This window comes from Elaeis guineensis, chromosome 2 (assembly GCF_000442705.2).
Source record: "Elaeis guineensis isolate ETL-2024a chromosome 2, EG11, whole genome shotgun sequence".
NCBI classification, from domain to species: domain Eukaryota; kingdom Viridiplantae; phylum Streptophyta; class Magnoliopsida; order Arecales; family Arecaceae; genus Elaeis; species Elaeis guineensis.
Genome location: NC_025994.2, coordinates 89071637 through 89089893, shown reverse-complemented (window position 1 = coordinate 89089893; position 18257 = coordinate 89071637). Strand labels below are relative to the sequence as shown.

Below are 18257 nucleotides of genomic sequence, written 5' to 3'. Positions count from 1 at the left end.
CCTCTTTTCTTTGGCACAATGCTAAAGTGGCTCATTGCTTCGCAGGTAAACCATGTTCTCGTGGTTCTTTTCATCCCTTATTTCAAGTTTAATCAAGAATGGATACTTTTTGAAATGCTCGTGAGCTGGTGAGTACATCATCTTTGACAATTCATGAGCTCATGATTAATCTATAATCCTGCTAAACCTTACTACAAGGTTAGTGTCAGAAGAAAGATAGAAGATAGAGGGGGAGAAAAAGAAATTTGTATTTCTATATTATTGCATTCAATACATCATCAGGAGTTATATATAAGGCTCTATAAAAAAAAAAATAATACAAGCGAACATTATATTAATAAAAAAATATTATAAATTGATCTTTAACATTATGTAATTATCTAAAATCATGCTAACAGTTAATTTTTAATTGCATGTTATAGAAACTGAAACCCTTGAGAACAAATGTGTGCTGATCCTGCTTGTGATAGATTCTATCATTCCATAGGAGGGAAGCAGGCTAGCTTCAGATAGCCATTCTTCTATCATCGGATCAATCATAGAAAGAATTATGATTGGATCGTCATCGTCTGCCACGTGTTTATATTGAGACATCCATAAAAAAAGAGATGGTTATATGATGTTTATTTAAACTATTCAAATATTTTTAAAATTTATCTATTTTTTATTTTTTTAATATTTTAATATATATAAATAAATACAGACGGTCATCTATTTTTTAATAAATATTTTCAAAATATATCCTACTATAATTTCTCCCATGAGCGGCCCAAGTTTATCCTAGCCACGTTCACATTGCGCGCTCTCACGCTTTAATATTGACGTACACCCTTACGACGCCAAGCTGTTAGCCATCTCTATCTTCACGGTTGGGCTGGGTCCCTCTGTGGTCATGTTCCATGACACAGTTAATAAATGCTCACCGGCTGTTCCCACGGTCAACTACTCTCCATCATCGATCACCCTCCCAAAAGAAAACAAAGAATTATAGGCGGATAATGTGCAATCTAAACAATCTTATTTGGTCACTGCCTTCAAGAAATGGAAAGGCTGAAAAACTTTATGATCGATGAAATATCCAAATGTGTCGGCTGATATGGACTAAGTAAAAGGGTATTAACTACATCGATCAGGATGCTAACCACAAAGTAAGTGAATAAAAACTCTGAAAATTTCAACTGGTGTATTGGAAAATTGGTCATAATGCTGTTGGCTGGTTATTGTGGCATGAAGAAAACGCCGAGAGTGTTTTCTTGCACAAAGTCTGAGCAACTAGATGGATTGATCGCTAAAATTTATCTCTTAATGGACGGGACTTCGCAGGTTCCTCTTAAAGCTAAGGTAAGGAGCCGTCCACGCCTTTTGTAATTATACCAGGCTTGATCTCCTGTAGGATCGTCATGGCATGGTAATGCTTGCTTCGTTGGGATAGGTTTTCTTTGTTTTTGTTTCTCTTCAAGAGGATGTATTCTTCATTTACTGATGAATTTGGCTCCGGATCATATCCTCTCCAAGAAAAAAAAAAGTTTGATATCTCTTAATATGTCAAACAGAACAATGAATATAAATCGTTTTTTTAATTTACCCAAAAATATAAATCTTTTTTTTGGATAAAAAAGAATGCAAATATTTTTTTAAAAAATTTTTACCAAAACAATATAAATCTTTTTTTGGGTAAAAAAAATGTAAATTTTTGATAATGAAGTATGCTACTATCTTATCAAGATCTCATTCGAATGGAAAACGTGCTCTCAAGGAAGACGACAGACAGCAACATCCATAGCCTTTCCACCTCTATCCTAATTAAATTGAAGCTATGAATGCGCGCATTGGCATAATTGGTTACACATTATTTTCGATCCAGGTCTATCTATACACTTCAAATGGGTTTGGGTTGTATCCTTTGCAGGGAAGAATGATTGATCCTCTTTTGCAACGTCGATCGTTAGATCGATTCATGCATAAATCTCAAAGCATTCCGAACATTTTTATTCATCCATATATACAGATCTTGAAGCAGCCATTGCGCAATCCAATGGTAAATTTATGCGAAGGAAGGTGAATCCTTCCCCTTGACGGAGACAAGGGCCAGCTTGCGCTTTCCTGGACAATCAACTAGCATTGTTGAACCTAACCGGCTTGACTCCTAATTAACACCTCAACTGCCATGAAAGCTGCATCCTCCCAGTCCATCGCATCCACATTTACTACTTCAAAAGGTACACGGACCTAACAATATAGATCTCTGATCCAATACATAGCCAAGTAGTCAGGCTCTCTCTTTAGTTGCAATATGGCAAGCTTCAACCGAGTCCATGGCCCTCGTCATCGGTGCTCATCGTGTTACTGGCCATGAGCTTGATCACCTTTGCGAGCTCAGACTATGCGAGCGACCGGGCCGAGTGTGCCGATCAGGTGATCAAGCTGTCGACATGCCTCACCTACATGCAAGGCAGTGCAAGAGCTCCCACCCCAGACTGCTGCAGCAGCCTCAAGCAAGTTGTGGACAAGAGCTTCAAGTGTCTCTGCATTCTTGTCAAAGATCGCAACGAGCCGGAGCTTGCTAGCTTCAAGGTCAATGTCACCTTCGCATTACGTCTCCCTTCCAAGTGTGGGGTTCCAGCAAACGCTTCCGCTTGCCCAAGTAAGCAACATAGCACTCAATCCTGCACTCATTAGTTACATTACACGATGCATAGATTCACATATTATTGCACCTGCTTCCTAATGCATGCTTCTGATCTCTCCTTGTTTAAAGAATTCATGGCTCTCACATTCTCTAATGCATTTGCCTAATTGTTTCTTGCCTTGTAATATACACATGTACATGTGGCGTAATTTAAGCTACTTAGGCCGAGACTTTTGAACACTCTTCATTAATAAATTGCTCTCCTGTTAAAATATTGACGTGCGGGCATGGTGCAGGACTACTGAACTTACCCCCGAATTCACCTGATGCTAAGATATTTGAGGAGTATGGAAATATGACTTCAAGTGACGCTGGTAATACCTTGTATCTTAAGCTTAGCCTTGTTGTGGTTTCATCATACGTAGGGTCATTCAGCTAGCAACAACAACTTTCTTTAGTAGAACATCTGTCATTATCCTTGGTGATGGGGTTCCGATGGTCACACTCCTTGGATGCCGCCACATCCTTGAATGACCAACTGGTGTATCCCAAAATATATATATATATATATATATATATATGAGATATGTTAAATTTATTGAGATGTGGCCTGGAGAGAGGGCTGTGGCAAGCTACTGCAAGTACAAGTAGCCGTCGGAGAAGTAACAGTGATGGTGATTAAATGAGGCACAAGTTAAAACCTATTTACTTCTCATGGAGGCGACAACAACTAAAAATTAATTTGCAACTGCTGGTGAGCTAGACAATGTCCCAGAATGGTACTTAACTAGCACGCAAAAAACCTGGCATTCTGATTCAGCAGTTTGCCTTAATAATGGTGGATAACACTTTAATTTTGTTTGGATCTAGCTGTTCGGTGCTGTATTATGTAGGTAAGAATAAAGTAGCATCATCCTTGCTATACGGTCAAAGTATGTGAAAACAAATCCCTCCCATTTGGCTGAGAAATGATATTATTAACGATTATAACTATGTACATACATATGATGTATATGTATGTGTATATGTATATGTATATATATATATAGGAATGGTTTCAGAAACTCGAATCCAAAACTATCAATATTTAATATTACATGTTTGATGCATCTCAATAGTTCCATGTTTTGATAATATTCATTTAACTATTTGAAATTAGGACCCAAGTTGCACTCATATTGCAATTTTTATTTTATTTTGTTATACTTACATATATTAATCATGTTATATAAGAATATTTGTAAGTAACTTGACTAAATTGATCCAACTCGATCCAACTTGACCGGATTCAACTTGCAGAAGCTTGATTGAAAATCCGGCACAAAAAACTGAGACCGGATTGGATTTGGGTTGAAGAGCTCAGGTTAAAAGCCAGGTTACATTAGGTTTTGGGCAAGGATCTCAAAGTCTCGTGTTATGTTTGGATTGACCTCCAACCTTTCTCAACTCAACTAATTTCCACTCCCTAGGTATAATTAAATTATCGGAGCCTTTTTAAGTAAAATTATATGGATCAAAAAATAAATAAACTTATATGTTAACTATCTAACTTTCTATTTCAAAATTAATTACTAAACTATTTCTCATATTATCTTTTTTTTTAAAGAATTGCTATTTTTTGAAGGGCAAAAAAAAAAAAAAAAAAACACCTAGGCCCTCCATCAAATGGCGGAGGGTCACAATTGTTGGGCTACAGCATGATTTTTGTTATTTCATCCTTTATTGTGGCTTGGATGTTTTAGTCTCCTCGGCATGCTCAAATTTGATCTTGTTTTTGTCGTTCAAGGGGCTTCTGACGGAACCGCGTCCATGAGCACAAGGGCGGGTGGATGGAGAACGGAGGCGGGTGCTGAGCTGTGGAATTTGTCTTTGCTTCTTCTTGTGCTCCTATCGGTTCTTGGATGCTAGAGAACGTTTTGTCTGCCAAATCTGCATTCCATGCATATTCCGTGCAACCATTCAACTACCAATAAAACTATTTTATTTGCCTTGTAAATGGACTACTAATATGTAATAAGCGAGTTTTATCATAGCGACTGCAATACATGGCCTTCCCACCGATAAATTACTAACATCATTATTATTTTGAATTGTGGGAATACCACCTTTTATGTTTTGAATGGGAAGGAGGAAGCAGAGAGCTTCCCCTGTTTTATTGATATGATAAACAAGCAGAGTTAACAGGTTTTAGGTGGTACAAGGACGGGTCAGAAACCAGCTAAAATCTCACCCCCAACCCATCTCTCAGGTTCAGATTCACATCTTAGAACTTCAAAAGCAGAAAAGACTCAACGGGCAACCATCTGTGACTCTTACGGGCCATTGAGAGAGCAAGAGGATCAATTCTTCGCCGCAAATTGTGATGCTCCGCTTCAGTCTTAACAGAGCAGAGACAGCACCAGCTCCTAAAGGATTGTAGAAAGAACCGAGTAGATTGACTTGTTCTTGTTCGAAAACAGCCATGCGTTTGTCTCCCTCCAAAGCTCCCAACGGATCGCCGCAAATTACCGAACACCACTCGTCCTTTCCCAATTTGGATTTGTTCCTCCTCCTCCAAGCCGTCCAAAGATCCATGAAGGTGGAAGACTGCCCCATTAGTTTCAATTGCACAGCAAATAAGCAATTGAAAAAAAAAAAAAAAAAAAAAAAAGGGGGTAGTTGACCGACTCTGTGTTAGAACCACACAAGACACAACCAGAGCTCATATTGAAACCTTTCTCCGTATGCAACTTGTTTCTAGTTGCGAACCTCAAGAAAACCTTTACCTTTTCAAGTGTTGGAGTCTTTCAACAAATATTAGAAAAAAAAGGAACTTACAAAAAGAATCAATGTGAACAATCCGGATTGCATCAACTTCCAAGCTGACACATCGGCAATATGAGAGGGCGCAAATGGAGCAAGAAGGACGAGTAAGGATTCCAAGTGCCTCGGCTGTAACCAAGTCAAAGGTCCTCACGATCGGATACACCAAGAAAGTCTCATCCAGCTCCAAAATGGAGACACAGGCAGGTTCGGTTTTAATGTCCAATCATATAGTTCCTTAAATCGAGAATAAAGGGGGATCTCATCAATCCAGACGTCCTCCTAAAATCGGATGGACAGCCCGTTCTCTATCTTGAAGGCCATGCAAACATGCAACTCTAGAAAACTGAGTTCCACCACACATCCTTCCAAATTGGGGATAAATCGGTGATGCTCTTCCTAGACCTTACGCCACACTTCCTCCTCGAGTAACAGGTGCATGTCACCTGGCACCACCAAGGACTGGATGACCCTTCAAGAAATTTGCAATCCCATTTGGCCAAGAGGGATTGGTTCATCAGTGAAAGGTTCCTCACACACAAACCACCCTGCTCTTTGGATTTGCAGATCGTGTCTCAATTCATATAACAATAGAAACCACTTATTTGATCCGTACCTTTCCAGAGGAATGCCTTTCTCATCTTGGATAATCTTCTTATGACCCAGCATGGTAGTTTGAACACTGACATATAGTAGGAGGGAAGAGCAGTGGGCACAAAATTGAGCAATGTCAACCTTCCTCCCCACAAAAGAAATCTTCCTTTCCAGTCTGCTAATCTCGAGCTCATCTTTTGGATTAAAGGCGTCTAACTTTGCTTTGGCGACTGCTTGTAGTGTAAAGGCAAACCTAAGCAGCAGTGGATTCAGAAATTTTATTTTGTGGATCAATATAATAATAATAATAAATAATAATAATAATAATAATAATAATAATAATAATAATAATAATAATAATAATAAAATATTATTTTAAAAATATAATAAAATTTATAAAAAATGATAATATATAATATTTTAAATATTTTTATAATAAAATATTATAAAGAAGTATTACACGCATCTTCCATCGCACGATGAATGACTGCACATGGCCACGCACGGCATGCATCGCACAGCACACGGCCTGTGTAGCCCTATGCAGCCCCATGCGACCATCCATCATGTGATGGACGGTACGTACTGTGCACCATATTAGACAGTGCCCAGTAGAGGATCCGCTCTCTAAATATAAGAGATGGATGGATGGAATTGGAGTGAGGAATTAAAAGATAAATAAAAAAATAATTAATAAAGAAAGAGAAAGAAAGAAAAAGAGAAAGAGATCAAAGTGATGTAAGAGAAGGAAAGCAAGAGAGAGGTAAGACATGTGAGTCATTAAAGAGAGAAAATATATGTCATAATTATTTTTTTAATATGATCTTTTTTATCTTTCTTCAAAATTTTGTATGATATATATATATATATATATAATGATTTTTATTTTTTTTGTGGGGCCAATAGACCCCACATTTAACCATATAGATCCGCCAATGAACCTAAGTACAAGGCAAAGAGCCCTGCTTACGGTTTGCCGAAGATGCAAAAATTGCTAATTAACCCTCATCCATATTCAAACAAATGATCGCGCACTTTGTAAAAGTTGATTTTCAAACTTGATGCCCCTCAAATGTAAGAAGAATTGCCTTCGCCACTAGCACACTATCATGCTTGCCTGCACAAAACAAGAGAGTATCATTAGCAAACTATAAACTCATGACATCGCTGAATTCCTTTTGATGTGCCATCCCTTCAATCAAGCCCAAATTTCTAGCACGCTTAAGGACTGCAAGAATGAGAAGTGATGGTGATAAGGGGTCACCTTGTCACAATCCTTGCTCACATCTCATCCATTGTCTGGGAGTGCATTCAACAAGATGGCTATGGATGATGAGGACAGTAAGCACCGGATCCAACCAACATGTCTATCAGTGGACCCTCCGGCCCGCAGCACCTCAAATAGAAAATCCCAATTCAGGTCATCAAAAGCGCTTTCTCGAAGTCTAATTTACAAAGAATATCTTTTTCTCCAGATTTTCTACAAAAAGCCAGCATCTTATGAGCACTAAGAAAGCACTCTACAATACTTCCTCTGACAAAAGCCGATTGCGAATCTTCAATAAGAGACAGAAGCAACGAGGTAAGCCTTCTAGAAAATTTTTTTGAAATTATCTTTTAGAGGCCATTTAACAGACTAATGGGTCCACAATCTTTCACTGAGGTCACAACCTCTTTTTTGAGAATTAGAGCATTGAAGACAAAGTTTAATCTATCTAGATCCAGAGCTCCATTGTACGAGTCATGTAAGAGGATCATCTATATTCCAGAATTTTGGAAGGAGGAGAAGAACGAAACCATCTGAGCGAAGAGCTTTGTTATCATCAAAAGGAGAACATAGCCTCTTTGATCTCATCTGAAGTGAAGCCTCTCTGGAGATCCGAAAGGTTAACACTAGATTGTCCCAAAAGCAAGTCCCAATTGATAGATATCTTAGGCACAATGGATCTAGCCCTTTAAAAAAAAAAAAAAGGAATGAAATCTCTTTTCAATCCCCTTCTGTGTAGAAGTATTGGTCCCATCTTCACGTAAAAAGTGATGCAATTCCTCCTTTTCCTACACGAGGCTCACAAAAGTAGGCCAAATTTATATCACCTTTCTTTAGCCAAATGACTTCGATCCGTTGCTTCCAATACATTTCCTCTTTTCGATAAAAGTCATCCAAAGATTGCCTGAAAACTCTTCTTATGGTGAATTCTACCTATGATAGGTCTACCTTCTCTTCTTTCTCATCCAGGATTCAATGTCATGCAAAATATTTTCTTTTAGCTCTCTATTAGCAATTTTCTTATTTAGATTTAATGGCCGAACGAAGGTTCCTCATATTCCTCACCCATGCCTCCGCTGAATTCCTGCATCCCCTGATGCTCTTCCAATATCCAACACTAATCTCCTCAGGATTGGGTTCCTCCACCCACACACATGATCAGAATACCACCTCTCAATTCAAGCTAGAAACCTTTTTCCAGCACATGGGTCGAACAGAAGGATGTATGAACGCGGACGTAATATCTCTGGCCTACAGTTACATCAAATGAATCTCCATCTCTGTTGAGACCTTGGAAATTTGTAATCTTTAATTTCTAATCAACAAAACAAATATGAATCATAAGAAGACGACGACGATTTGGAAGGAGGCGGCATGTGTTTGTGCTCTTCCTCTGTGTTGAAGTGCAAATATAATGATGAGTGAAAGAAAGAAGAAATTGTAAATAAAACAATAAAATAGGTCCACGTTAGTTAAAACTGCTGATGGAGCTGATGATGGCTTTATTAGAGCTTGGCTAATGAAGAAACTCTCTGTGGTTACCCTCTCGCCATAATTGTCAAAAACCACCATTCATTGTTGCTCCCAAGTCCTTCTTCTATCATCAACATGAACTCTTCTTTTCCGCCACTTCGTCCAGAGGGAGTGGTTTGAATCAGAGAGGCAGCAACCACCGCCTATATGCCATCTTTTTGTTCCAAATAACCGCCTTAGCATGCAGTTTGTTCTTTGAGGGCGAGCCACATTAACACTTTAGCAGAAGATGGACAGAAGATCTACATCAGCAAAAGCCAAATAGGCATGATGAATTTAGATATTCGAGGAAGCTTAAACCTCTTATTAGTATTTGACACCTCAAGATTCACACTAAGCCCACAGTAAGATCCATAACAATAAATGGAGTCCAACGAACCAAGATCAGCCCAAATGAAATCCGGATGGGGAAATTACGTACGAAAAAAATCCGAAAGAGATGGCATGGCCTGCGTGGTTCTCCCACGTGGTCCACGCATGGTGCATGGACCAATGGTCCATGGGGGCCCGCGTGGACTGGGCGGGCATTTGCCCTGGGTTTCGCGTAGTCCACGATGGATTGGCGGGCGTTTCGGGTTGATTTCTCACGGTCCACGATGGATTCTTGTGAATCAGTGCATGATCGGACGATCTGCAGGACTTGCGGTCAAGATCCAATGACTGTGAGCCGTTCCAGGTGCACAGCTCCAGGTGATCAGAGGTCATGATGGGGCGCGATCCAATGGCCAGTTCAAATATGAGACATGAGCGGATGGCCGAGAAGCAATAGGAGTCCAATTCAAAGTTTGATTTCTATCTCAGCTGGATTTCAGGTCTTTAAAAGACCCTGTGGCGAAACAGAAAGTAGACGGATGGCTTTGATTGTTCGGTAGAGGACCCAAAGCAGCAGCAGATCCAGAGGTGCCGACAGAGAGCAGGAGCAAGATGCTTCAGGCAGACTTTTAGGCAGCGGACAGCGGTCGTTTCAGGGGTTCAGAAAAATCTTCCTAGAGAGAGAGCTTTTGTGAGGGATTGTCTATTATGAGGGAGAGATTGGGTATACGAGGGTTGAGGGTATGATCTCCTTTTGTAATTTTTTTTCTCATAGTAAAGTTTGCATGACCCGTAGAGACGAGTCTTTTGGCTGATCTATATATTTGATTGTTTCTGTTTTATTTTCTTTTTCTTTCTACTGCGATGCGTGGTATCAAAAAGATTCTATGAAGATGGTGTTCTGGTCAGACATCCCTAACACCTCTTGTTACGTCCCAAACCAACATCCGAATCGGATACATGATCACCGCACACTCCTTAGAGCAAGCCCTAAAGAATATGCAAGACCAAATTAAATCATTACAACCTTATCAACCATAATATTTAATTTCAATAATGATTCATAAAACTTGTATAATTACAATTAACATTCCTTCAATCTTCTGATCAGGTATCAACGGTACTCTATCTATGCATCCGCTCACTCACAAATCCATACCATAGCCAACCATGGACATCTTGTAACTCTGAGAAGAAAAGAAAGATGAAAGGGTGTGAGCTTTACAGCCCAGTAAGAATTTTTATATCACACAATATAATAATATAATCTAAAAATAAAGATAAGCAATAATACATAAAAGCCGATGTTCACTGTCCAGAATACTGCAAATATTTATAGATTATCTGTTTTATCAAAAGAAATGCATTATCATATATTAATAAGTGAAATAATTTTATTCAACGATTGTTTCATATCTTATCTTTCTATTTTCTTCTATTATCACATCGTCTTTAATCCTTTTCTTTTTGGTTTTAGCTTTGGACTACCAGTATCATGCGACGATTTTTTATTCGGATCGATTTCTGTGATCTTCCTCGGATCGAAATATTCATGATCTTTCTCGGATCAAAGTGGCTATGATCTTTCTCAGATCAAATCATTCATGATTTTTCTCAGATCAGATTCTTCCACCATAAGCCTGTGGGGGCTGTCCCAGGCATAAGCTCCTGGCAGGCTATTCCACATGACAAGGTCAGTCCAAACCATATTTCTCTTTCTTTTCATTTTCATGAAATTATAATATTTGACTTCATTAATCAATTCAAATTTTGCAGTGTAATAAATATGTCATACCCATATAATCATGCCATCAATCGCTGATACATATGTATTGATATAACATACTCATGCTCAAAATCACATAAATAAATAACAGTATCTCAGATATAACAAATTCATCGATTTCAAATCCAATGATGCAAAATCAATGAGATAAAACCAACGATAAAATAACATATATAATGATGATCATGTACAGGGATTCTTACTTTTACCGGTGACTGATCCAAGCGCAGAAATCAATGTTCTTCTTTGATTTATGAATTTTTTTAATAAAATATTTCACTCGATATCATATGCAGACAATCATCTCTTCATAATCCTAATCAAATATAAAAATTATATATGGAGAAAATTATTCGATAATCAATCCTAATAACACAAATCTAGGACCTCTCTCCGGATTAACCAAAATTAGGATTTATCTAAGTATCTGGATCTTCCACTGATCTATAAGACTTTTAGAGAGAGAAAATTCATGAAGAGAAAAAAAAATTTTAGAGAGAGAAAGTAGAGAGAGAAAATGGAGAGAGAATCTTCGTATCCTTTCGATGAGGCAATCATAGTCGAGATCATCAGAGGTCATATCAGGATGACTCAATATGATTAACCATGATTGATGTTATCAATTTCAAATAAAGATCGGATCGAAATCTAATATATTGTACGAATTTTGGAGTAATCTCAGATCATCATATTTTCATATAAATTTTATCTTAGGATTCGTGATGAAATCAGAGAGAGAAAGATACTAGAGAGAAAATCCATAAAGAGAGAGAAAGGTCTAGAGAGAGAATCTAGAGAGAGAATGTAGAGAGAGGAGAGAGGAAAGAGAGAGAAAGGAGGGAGAGGAGAGAGAAAATTTCTCTCTCTTCTTCTTTTATTTTATTTTTATTTTTCTCTTTCTCTTTTTTTTTTCTCTTTTTCTTTTCTTTTTCTTCTTTCTTCTTCTTTCTCTTTTTTTTTTCCTTTTCTTCCCACGGCCTCCCTTGGGCCGAAACAGGGACAGATGAGGGGGCTCAAGCTTGGCTTCGGTGAGGGCGATGGCTTCGTCAGAGGTCCGACAGCAGGTGGAGGCGGCGGTGGAGCAAGGGATGGCTGGCGGTAAGATTCGACCGATGAGAAATCAAGAAGAGATCGGAAAAACAAGGGATCGCTACTTTTTCTTTTATTTTTCGGTCATTGGCCGGTCACCGACGGCCAATACCTTCAGGGAAGAGATATAAAGGAATGAGGGTCCTATCCTAGGGATGAGATGCCACAACCGACGGTGCCGATGGCCAGAAAAGAGAGGAAAGAGCCAGGCTGAAACAGAGCAAAACAGGATTCACTCTTTTCATAGATTTTTTGATGATCTAGAAAGGCCGGCGAGGGTGCACGAAGCCATGGGAAAGGAGAGGAAGGAAGAGAGGAAGGAGAAGAAGGGTTTACCTCAAGCTTCAGCAGCGTTGTCGGCTTCGATTTCCGACGAGCATGGGTACGGAGGCCTCGACTTCAATTAGAGAAAAATAAGGAGAAAGGAGAGAGAGAGACCGGTGATCATCATGGGTTGTTGAGGAGGGAGAGAGGGGGTCTTATAAAGTGGAGGGGAGGTCGAATCCCCCTCGGATTCGACTTCTCCTCTAGTGATTTGGGTGGAAGAAGGCTCCCAGCGGAAGTCTTTTTCGTTCCATTTTATATATATATATATTTATTATTTATTATTATATATATATATATATATATATGGCTTTAGGCTTTTGGGCTTGGTCCAGGGCCCAAATGGGCCGGATGTTACATTCTCTCCCCTTCAAATAATTTCATCCTCGAAATTAAGTTATGTCGTTCAAGATATATATTTCAAAGTATACATTCTTCATGTCATTCTCAAGCTTACGATAATATCTTATATATTATTTATTTCTCATGATCTTGTTATAATAAAAATTATTTAAAATTTTAAATTCATCTCCTCTTATTGATTTCTCAACTTTTTGAAGAACTGTAATATTTTGGACTTGTATTAATATACCACCATTATTTGTCTAATACATTCCACTCGAAATTCATAATTATCTCAGACTATCCTTGATAGAAAAATAAATAAAGATCAAACATCGGGCACTCTTCACAATCATCGATTTTTTTCTTCTCTTGATCTTTCCAATAAATTTTATATGTAGACTCTCATCTTAAGAAAACCTCAATCTTCTATATCAGTCCAAGTAACAATATTAAATTTTAAAAAAAATATGAGATCTATGTCAGGATATTCTAAGTTTGAACTAATATCAGAACTATCAAGCTGTTAATAAACTTGAGATATCTAGAATTTCTTGATATTATCTACAATGAAGTAATCTACTGACAAAAATTATCCAGCTATGATCAGATTAGATCAAAATTTATAGCATCTTTTTATTATCAATAAAATCCTTCCTTATTTGCAACTAATGTATTTTATCATAGTATTTTTTGATTTAAAAGATTAATATTTCTAATCAATTTAATCCACTATGCTTTTGCTGCGCACTCTGATCTTAATTTATCAAATTATATAAGTCTATCAAAGATAAAAATATCCTTATATATTAGATCAATTCAGAATAGATCCAACTTTCAAATTTCATATAAAACTTAGGACAAAATTTTAAGTTTCTTTATCTTTACTACCTTTGGATATAGCATATAAAAATTAAATCTTGATCCACTTCCTATGTTTGCAATCATTGTATAAGTTTCATCACTCTTCAAGAATCCAACATGTCTAGAATCAATTAGAGTTAACCTTAGATTTACCTTACAATCATTTAGATAATTTCTAAATCAATCTTCTTTTTTAAAATAATTAATTCTAACTTGACAAACTAGAAGAACTCAAGCCAATATCCTTCAGTAGAATCGACTTGATTATTTTTTATAGAGCTCCCTTCATCACAACCCTTAATATTAATCAATAAATCCATACAAAATCTTGTCCCTTGTATAAGTCATTCAAAATTTAACACTAGCAAGATGTCTTAGTTCAATTTAAAAAAAAAATCCAAACTTTGACTTGAATAATTAATACACTTCACCATCTTCAATAATCATAAGAAAAATTAAAAAAAAAACTAATCCACAGATAGTAATACGAATTATTAAAGATTTTATCATAACCTGTATATCATACTCTGATAAAATAAATTTTCTTCTTTAATTTAACAATAATATCAAAATACTTTTGATCCACTTAGAAAAGTAAACTTTTGACTTGAAATTCAATGCAACTTGAAAGATCAAGGAATCATATTTAGAATATGATATTTTGAGTAATCAAAGATTTTATCAAGATGTGTATCTCATATTCTCATAATAAAATTCAAGTATATTTTTTCATCTAAGATTGAGTTTCATATATGATCCTCTTATAGATTCAATGCTCAAAAATATTTCTCTCTCACATGATGAAATTTCTTCTTAAATTATATCCTAACTTTCTTCTGATAAATTTAAAATTTGTAATGCTCAGATAATTAACATCAAAATCAAAAAAGTTATCATGATTTCCTTCCATATAAGTTTAGCATTCCAAAATCATCGAGTATACTCAACATAACATATCAATACCTCCCGCTTCCTTCCAGGGTCAACTCTTCTTATATTCAGGCCACCCTACGAATTGAAATCCAAGATATAACTCATCAATTCTATTATAGATATCATATATCACTTATGCATAAATTTCATCTTAATATCTATTGATTCGAAATCTAAATATTGAATCTTCTCTTTATATCTATCATGTTCCTCATGATCATAACCTAAGTTCAGATATCACTAAAATTACAATTCTGAATAATTATAACCTTAAACTCAAATACCACTTAAATCATATTTTTTAGTGATCATAACATAAATTCTAATATCATTCTATCATACCTTTAATGATCATAATCTTAAACTCTGATATTATCAATCATACTCTATTGATTATCATCCCAAAGTTTTGATATCACTTATATGACAATCTCTAGTGACCTTAAACCTGAGCTCTAGTACTGTTCTATCATATTCTCTGATATCACTCTGTCACATCTTATTGGTCATGCATAAAATTTTGATATCACTTCATAATCCCTAGTGACTTAAACTTAAGCTCTAATATCATTTTATCAAATCCTAATCACTTATATCATAATCCCCAATGATCATAACCTAAACTCTATTATTACTCTGTAATATTTAAATCACTTATGTTATAATCCTTAATGATCATAACCTGAGCTCTAATACCACTTTGTCACTCCCTGAACCCAACATCCGGATTGGATACGTGATGGCCGCACACTCCTTAGAGCAAGTCCTAAAGAATATGCAAGGCCAAATTAAATCATTACAACCTTATCAACCATAATATTTAATTTCAATAATAATTCATAAAACTTGCATAATTACAATTAACATTCCTTCAGTCTTCTGATCAGGTATCAACGGTACTCTATCTATGCATCCGCTCACTCACAAATCCATACCATAGTCAATCTGGACATCTTGTAACTCTGAGAAGAAAAGAAAGATGAAGGGGTGGGAGCTTTACAGCCCAGTAAGAATTTTCATATCACACCAATATAATAATATAATCTGAAAATAAAGATAAGCAATAACACATAAAAGCCGATGTTCACTGTCCAGAATACTGCAAACATTTATAGATTATCTGTTTTATCAAAAGAGATGCATTATCATATATTAATAAGTGAAATAATTTTATTCAACGATTGTTTCATGTCTTATCTTTCTATTTTCTTCTATTATCACATCGTCTTTAATCCTTTTCTTTTTGGCTTTGGCTTTGGACTACCAGGATCATGCGACGATCTTTTATTCAGATCGATTTCTGTGATCTTCCTCGGATCAAAATATTCATGATCTTTCTCGGATCAAAGTGGCTATGATCTTTCTCAGATCAAATCATTCATGATCTTTCTCGGATCAGATTCTTCCACACATAACCCTGTGGAGGCTGTCCCAGGCATAAGCTCCTGGCAGGCTATTCCACATGACAAAGCTAGTCCAAATCATATTTCTCTTTCTTTTTATTTTCATAAAATTATAATATTCGACTTCATTAATCAATTCAAATTTTGCAGTGTAATAAATATGTCATACCCATATAATCATGCTATCAATCGCTGATACATATATATTAATATAACATACTCATGCTCAAAATCACATAAATAAATAATAGTGTCTCAGATATAACAAACTCATCGATCTCAAATGCAACGATACAAAATCAATGAGATAAAACCAACGGTAAAATAACATATATAATGATGATCATGTACAAAGATTCTTACCTTTACCGGTGACTGATCCAAGCACAGAAATCAATATTTTTTTTTGATTTATGAATTTTTTTAACAAAATATTTCACTCGATATCATATGCAGATAATCATCTCTTCATAATCCTAATCAAATATAAAAATCATATATGGAGAAAATTATCCGATAATCAATCCTAATAACACAAATCTAAGACCTCTCTCAGGATTAACCAAAATTAAGATTTGTCTAAGTATTTGGATCCTCCACTGATCCATAAGACTTCTAGAGAGAGAAAATTCATGAAGAGAAAAAAAATTTTAGAGAGAGAAAATAGAGAGAGAAAGTGGGGACAGAATCTTCGTATCTTCCGATGAGGCAATCATGATCGAGATCATCAGAAGTCATATCATGGTGACTCAATATGGATTAATCATGATTGATGTTATCAATTTCGAATAAAGATCGGATCGGAATCTAATCTACTGCACGAATTTTGGAGCAATCTCAGGTCATCATATTTTCATATCAATTTTATCCTAGAATTCATGATGAAATTAGAGAGAGAAAGATACTAGAGAGATAAAATATATAAAGAGAGAAAGATCTAGAGAGAGAATCTAGAGAGAGAAAATATAGAGAGAATGTAGAGAGAGGAGAGAGGAAAGAGAGAGAAAGGAGGTTGAGAAGAGAGAAAATTTTTCTCTCTTCTTCTTTTATTTTATTTTATTTTTATTTTTTTCTTTCTCTTTCTCTTTTTCTTTTTCTCTTTTTCTTTTCTTTTTCTTCTTTCTTCTTCTTTCTCTTTTTTTTTTTTCCTTTTCTTCCCACGGCCTCCCTTGGGCTGAAACAGGGGACGGACGAGGGGGCTCTAGCTTGGCTCCAGCGAGGGCGAGGGCGATGGCTTCGTCGGAGGTCCGGCAGCAGATGGAGGCGGTGGTGGAGCAAGAGATGGCCGGCGGCAAGGTTCGGCCGGCAAGAAATCAAAAAGAGATCAGAAAAACAGGAGATCGCTATTTTTTCTTTTATTTTTCGGTCATTGGCCGGTCACCAGCGGCCAATACCTTCAGGGAAGAGATATAAAGGAATGAGGGTCCTATCCTAGGGATGAGATGCCACAACCAACGATGTCGGTGGCCGAAAAGGAGAGGAAAGGGCCCGGCTGAAACAGAGCAAAATAGGATTCATCCTTTTCATAGATTTTCCAGTGATCTCGAAGGCCGGCGAGGGTGCACGAAGCCATGGGAAAGGAGAGGAAGGAAGAGAGGAAGGAGAAGAAGGGTTTACCTCAAGCTTCAGCAACGTTGTCGGCTCTGATTTCCGACGAGCATGGGTACGGGAGGCCTCGACTTCAATTAGACAAAAATAAAGAGAAAGGAGCGAGAGAGAGACCGGTGATCATCATGGGTTGTTGAGGAGGGGAGAGGGGGTCTTATAAAGTGGAGGGGAGGTTGAATCCCCCTCAGATTCGACTTCTCCTCCGGTGATTTGAGTGGAAGAAGACTCCCAGCGAAAGTCTTCTTCGTTCCATTTTTTTTTTATATATATATGGGCTTTGGGCTTTTGGGCTTGGTCCACGGCCCAAATGGGCCGGGTGTTACACCTCTAACCTCTAATGACGGATAAACTCATTAGCGTCATATTAGTTAATATCTATGCAACTATTAAACAAATAGCTACACTGCAGAGAGTTCTGAATATTTGACATTGGAGTGAATAGATGTAAAATCAATGATGCATTTTCTAAATTAAAAATCCATCATGCAGTACTTTGAGTCTTTAAAACACCCTGTAAAAATGTGAGTAGGAGCAATGCGTGTAATCTCAAGCGGGTACCCTCTGGTAGCCCTTATTTTGAGTTGCAAGATCCATGCTTGAAATTAAAAGCACGTTACTTCGAACCACAAGAATGTAAGAATGTGAATAGGAACAATGCATGGTGTTGCGGCCAATCGCCTCGTCGCCCGATCGTCGGGATGCGTGCACCTGCAAAAGAAAGTCCGCACTGACCGGAGGCGGCTCCGGCGGGGACCCTCCGACGGTCAAGTC

At 37.0% G+C, this 18257-nt stretch overlaps 1 protein-coding gene across 1 annotated transcript; it reads left to right on the top strand.

Annotated features, from left to right (window-relative positions):
• The first annotated feature begins 2278 nt into the window (after positions 1-2278).
• LOC105054428 (non-specific lipid transfer protein GPI-anchored 14) lies at positions 2279-4701 on the top strand. Its single transcript, XM_010935932.3, is given in 4 exon segments — positions 2279-2315; positions 2318-2644; positions 2926-3003; positions 4416-4701. Coding segments are annotated over 4 exon segments (549 nt in total). The 5' UTR covers positions 2279-2293; the 3' UTR covers positions 4538-4701.
• Positions 4702-18257: the final 13556 nt, after the last annotated feature.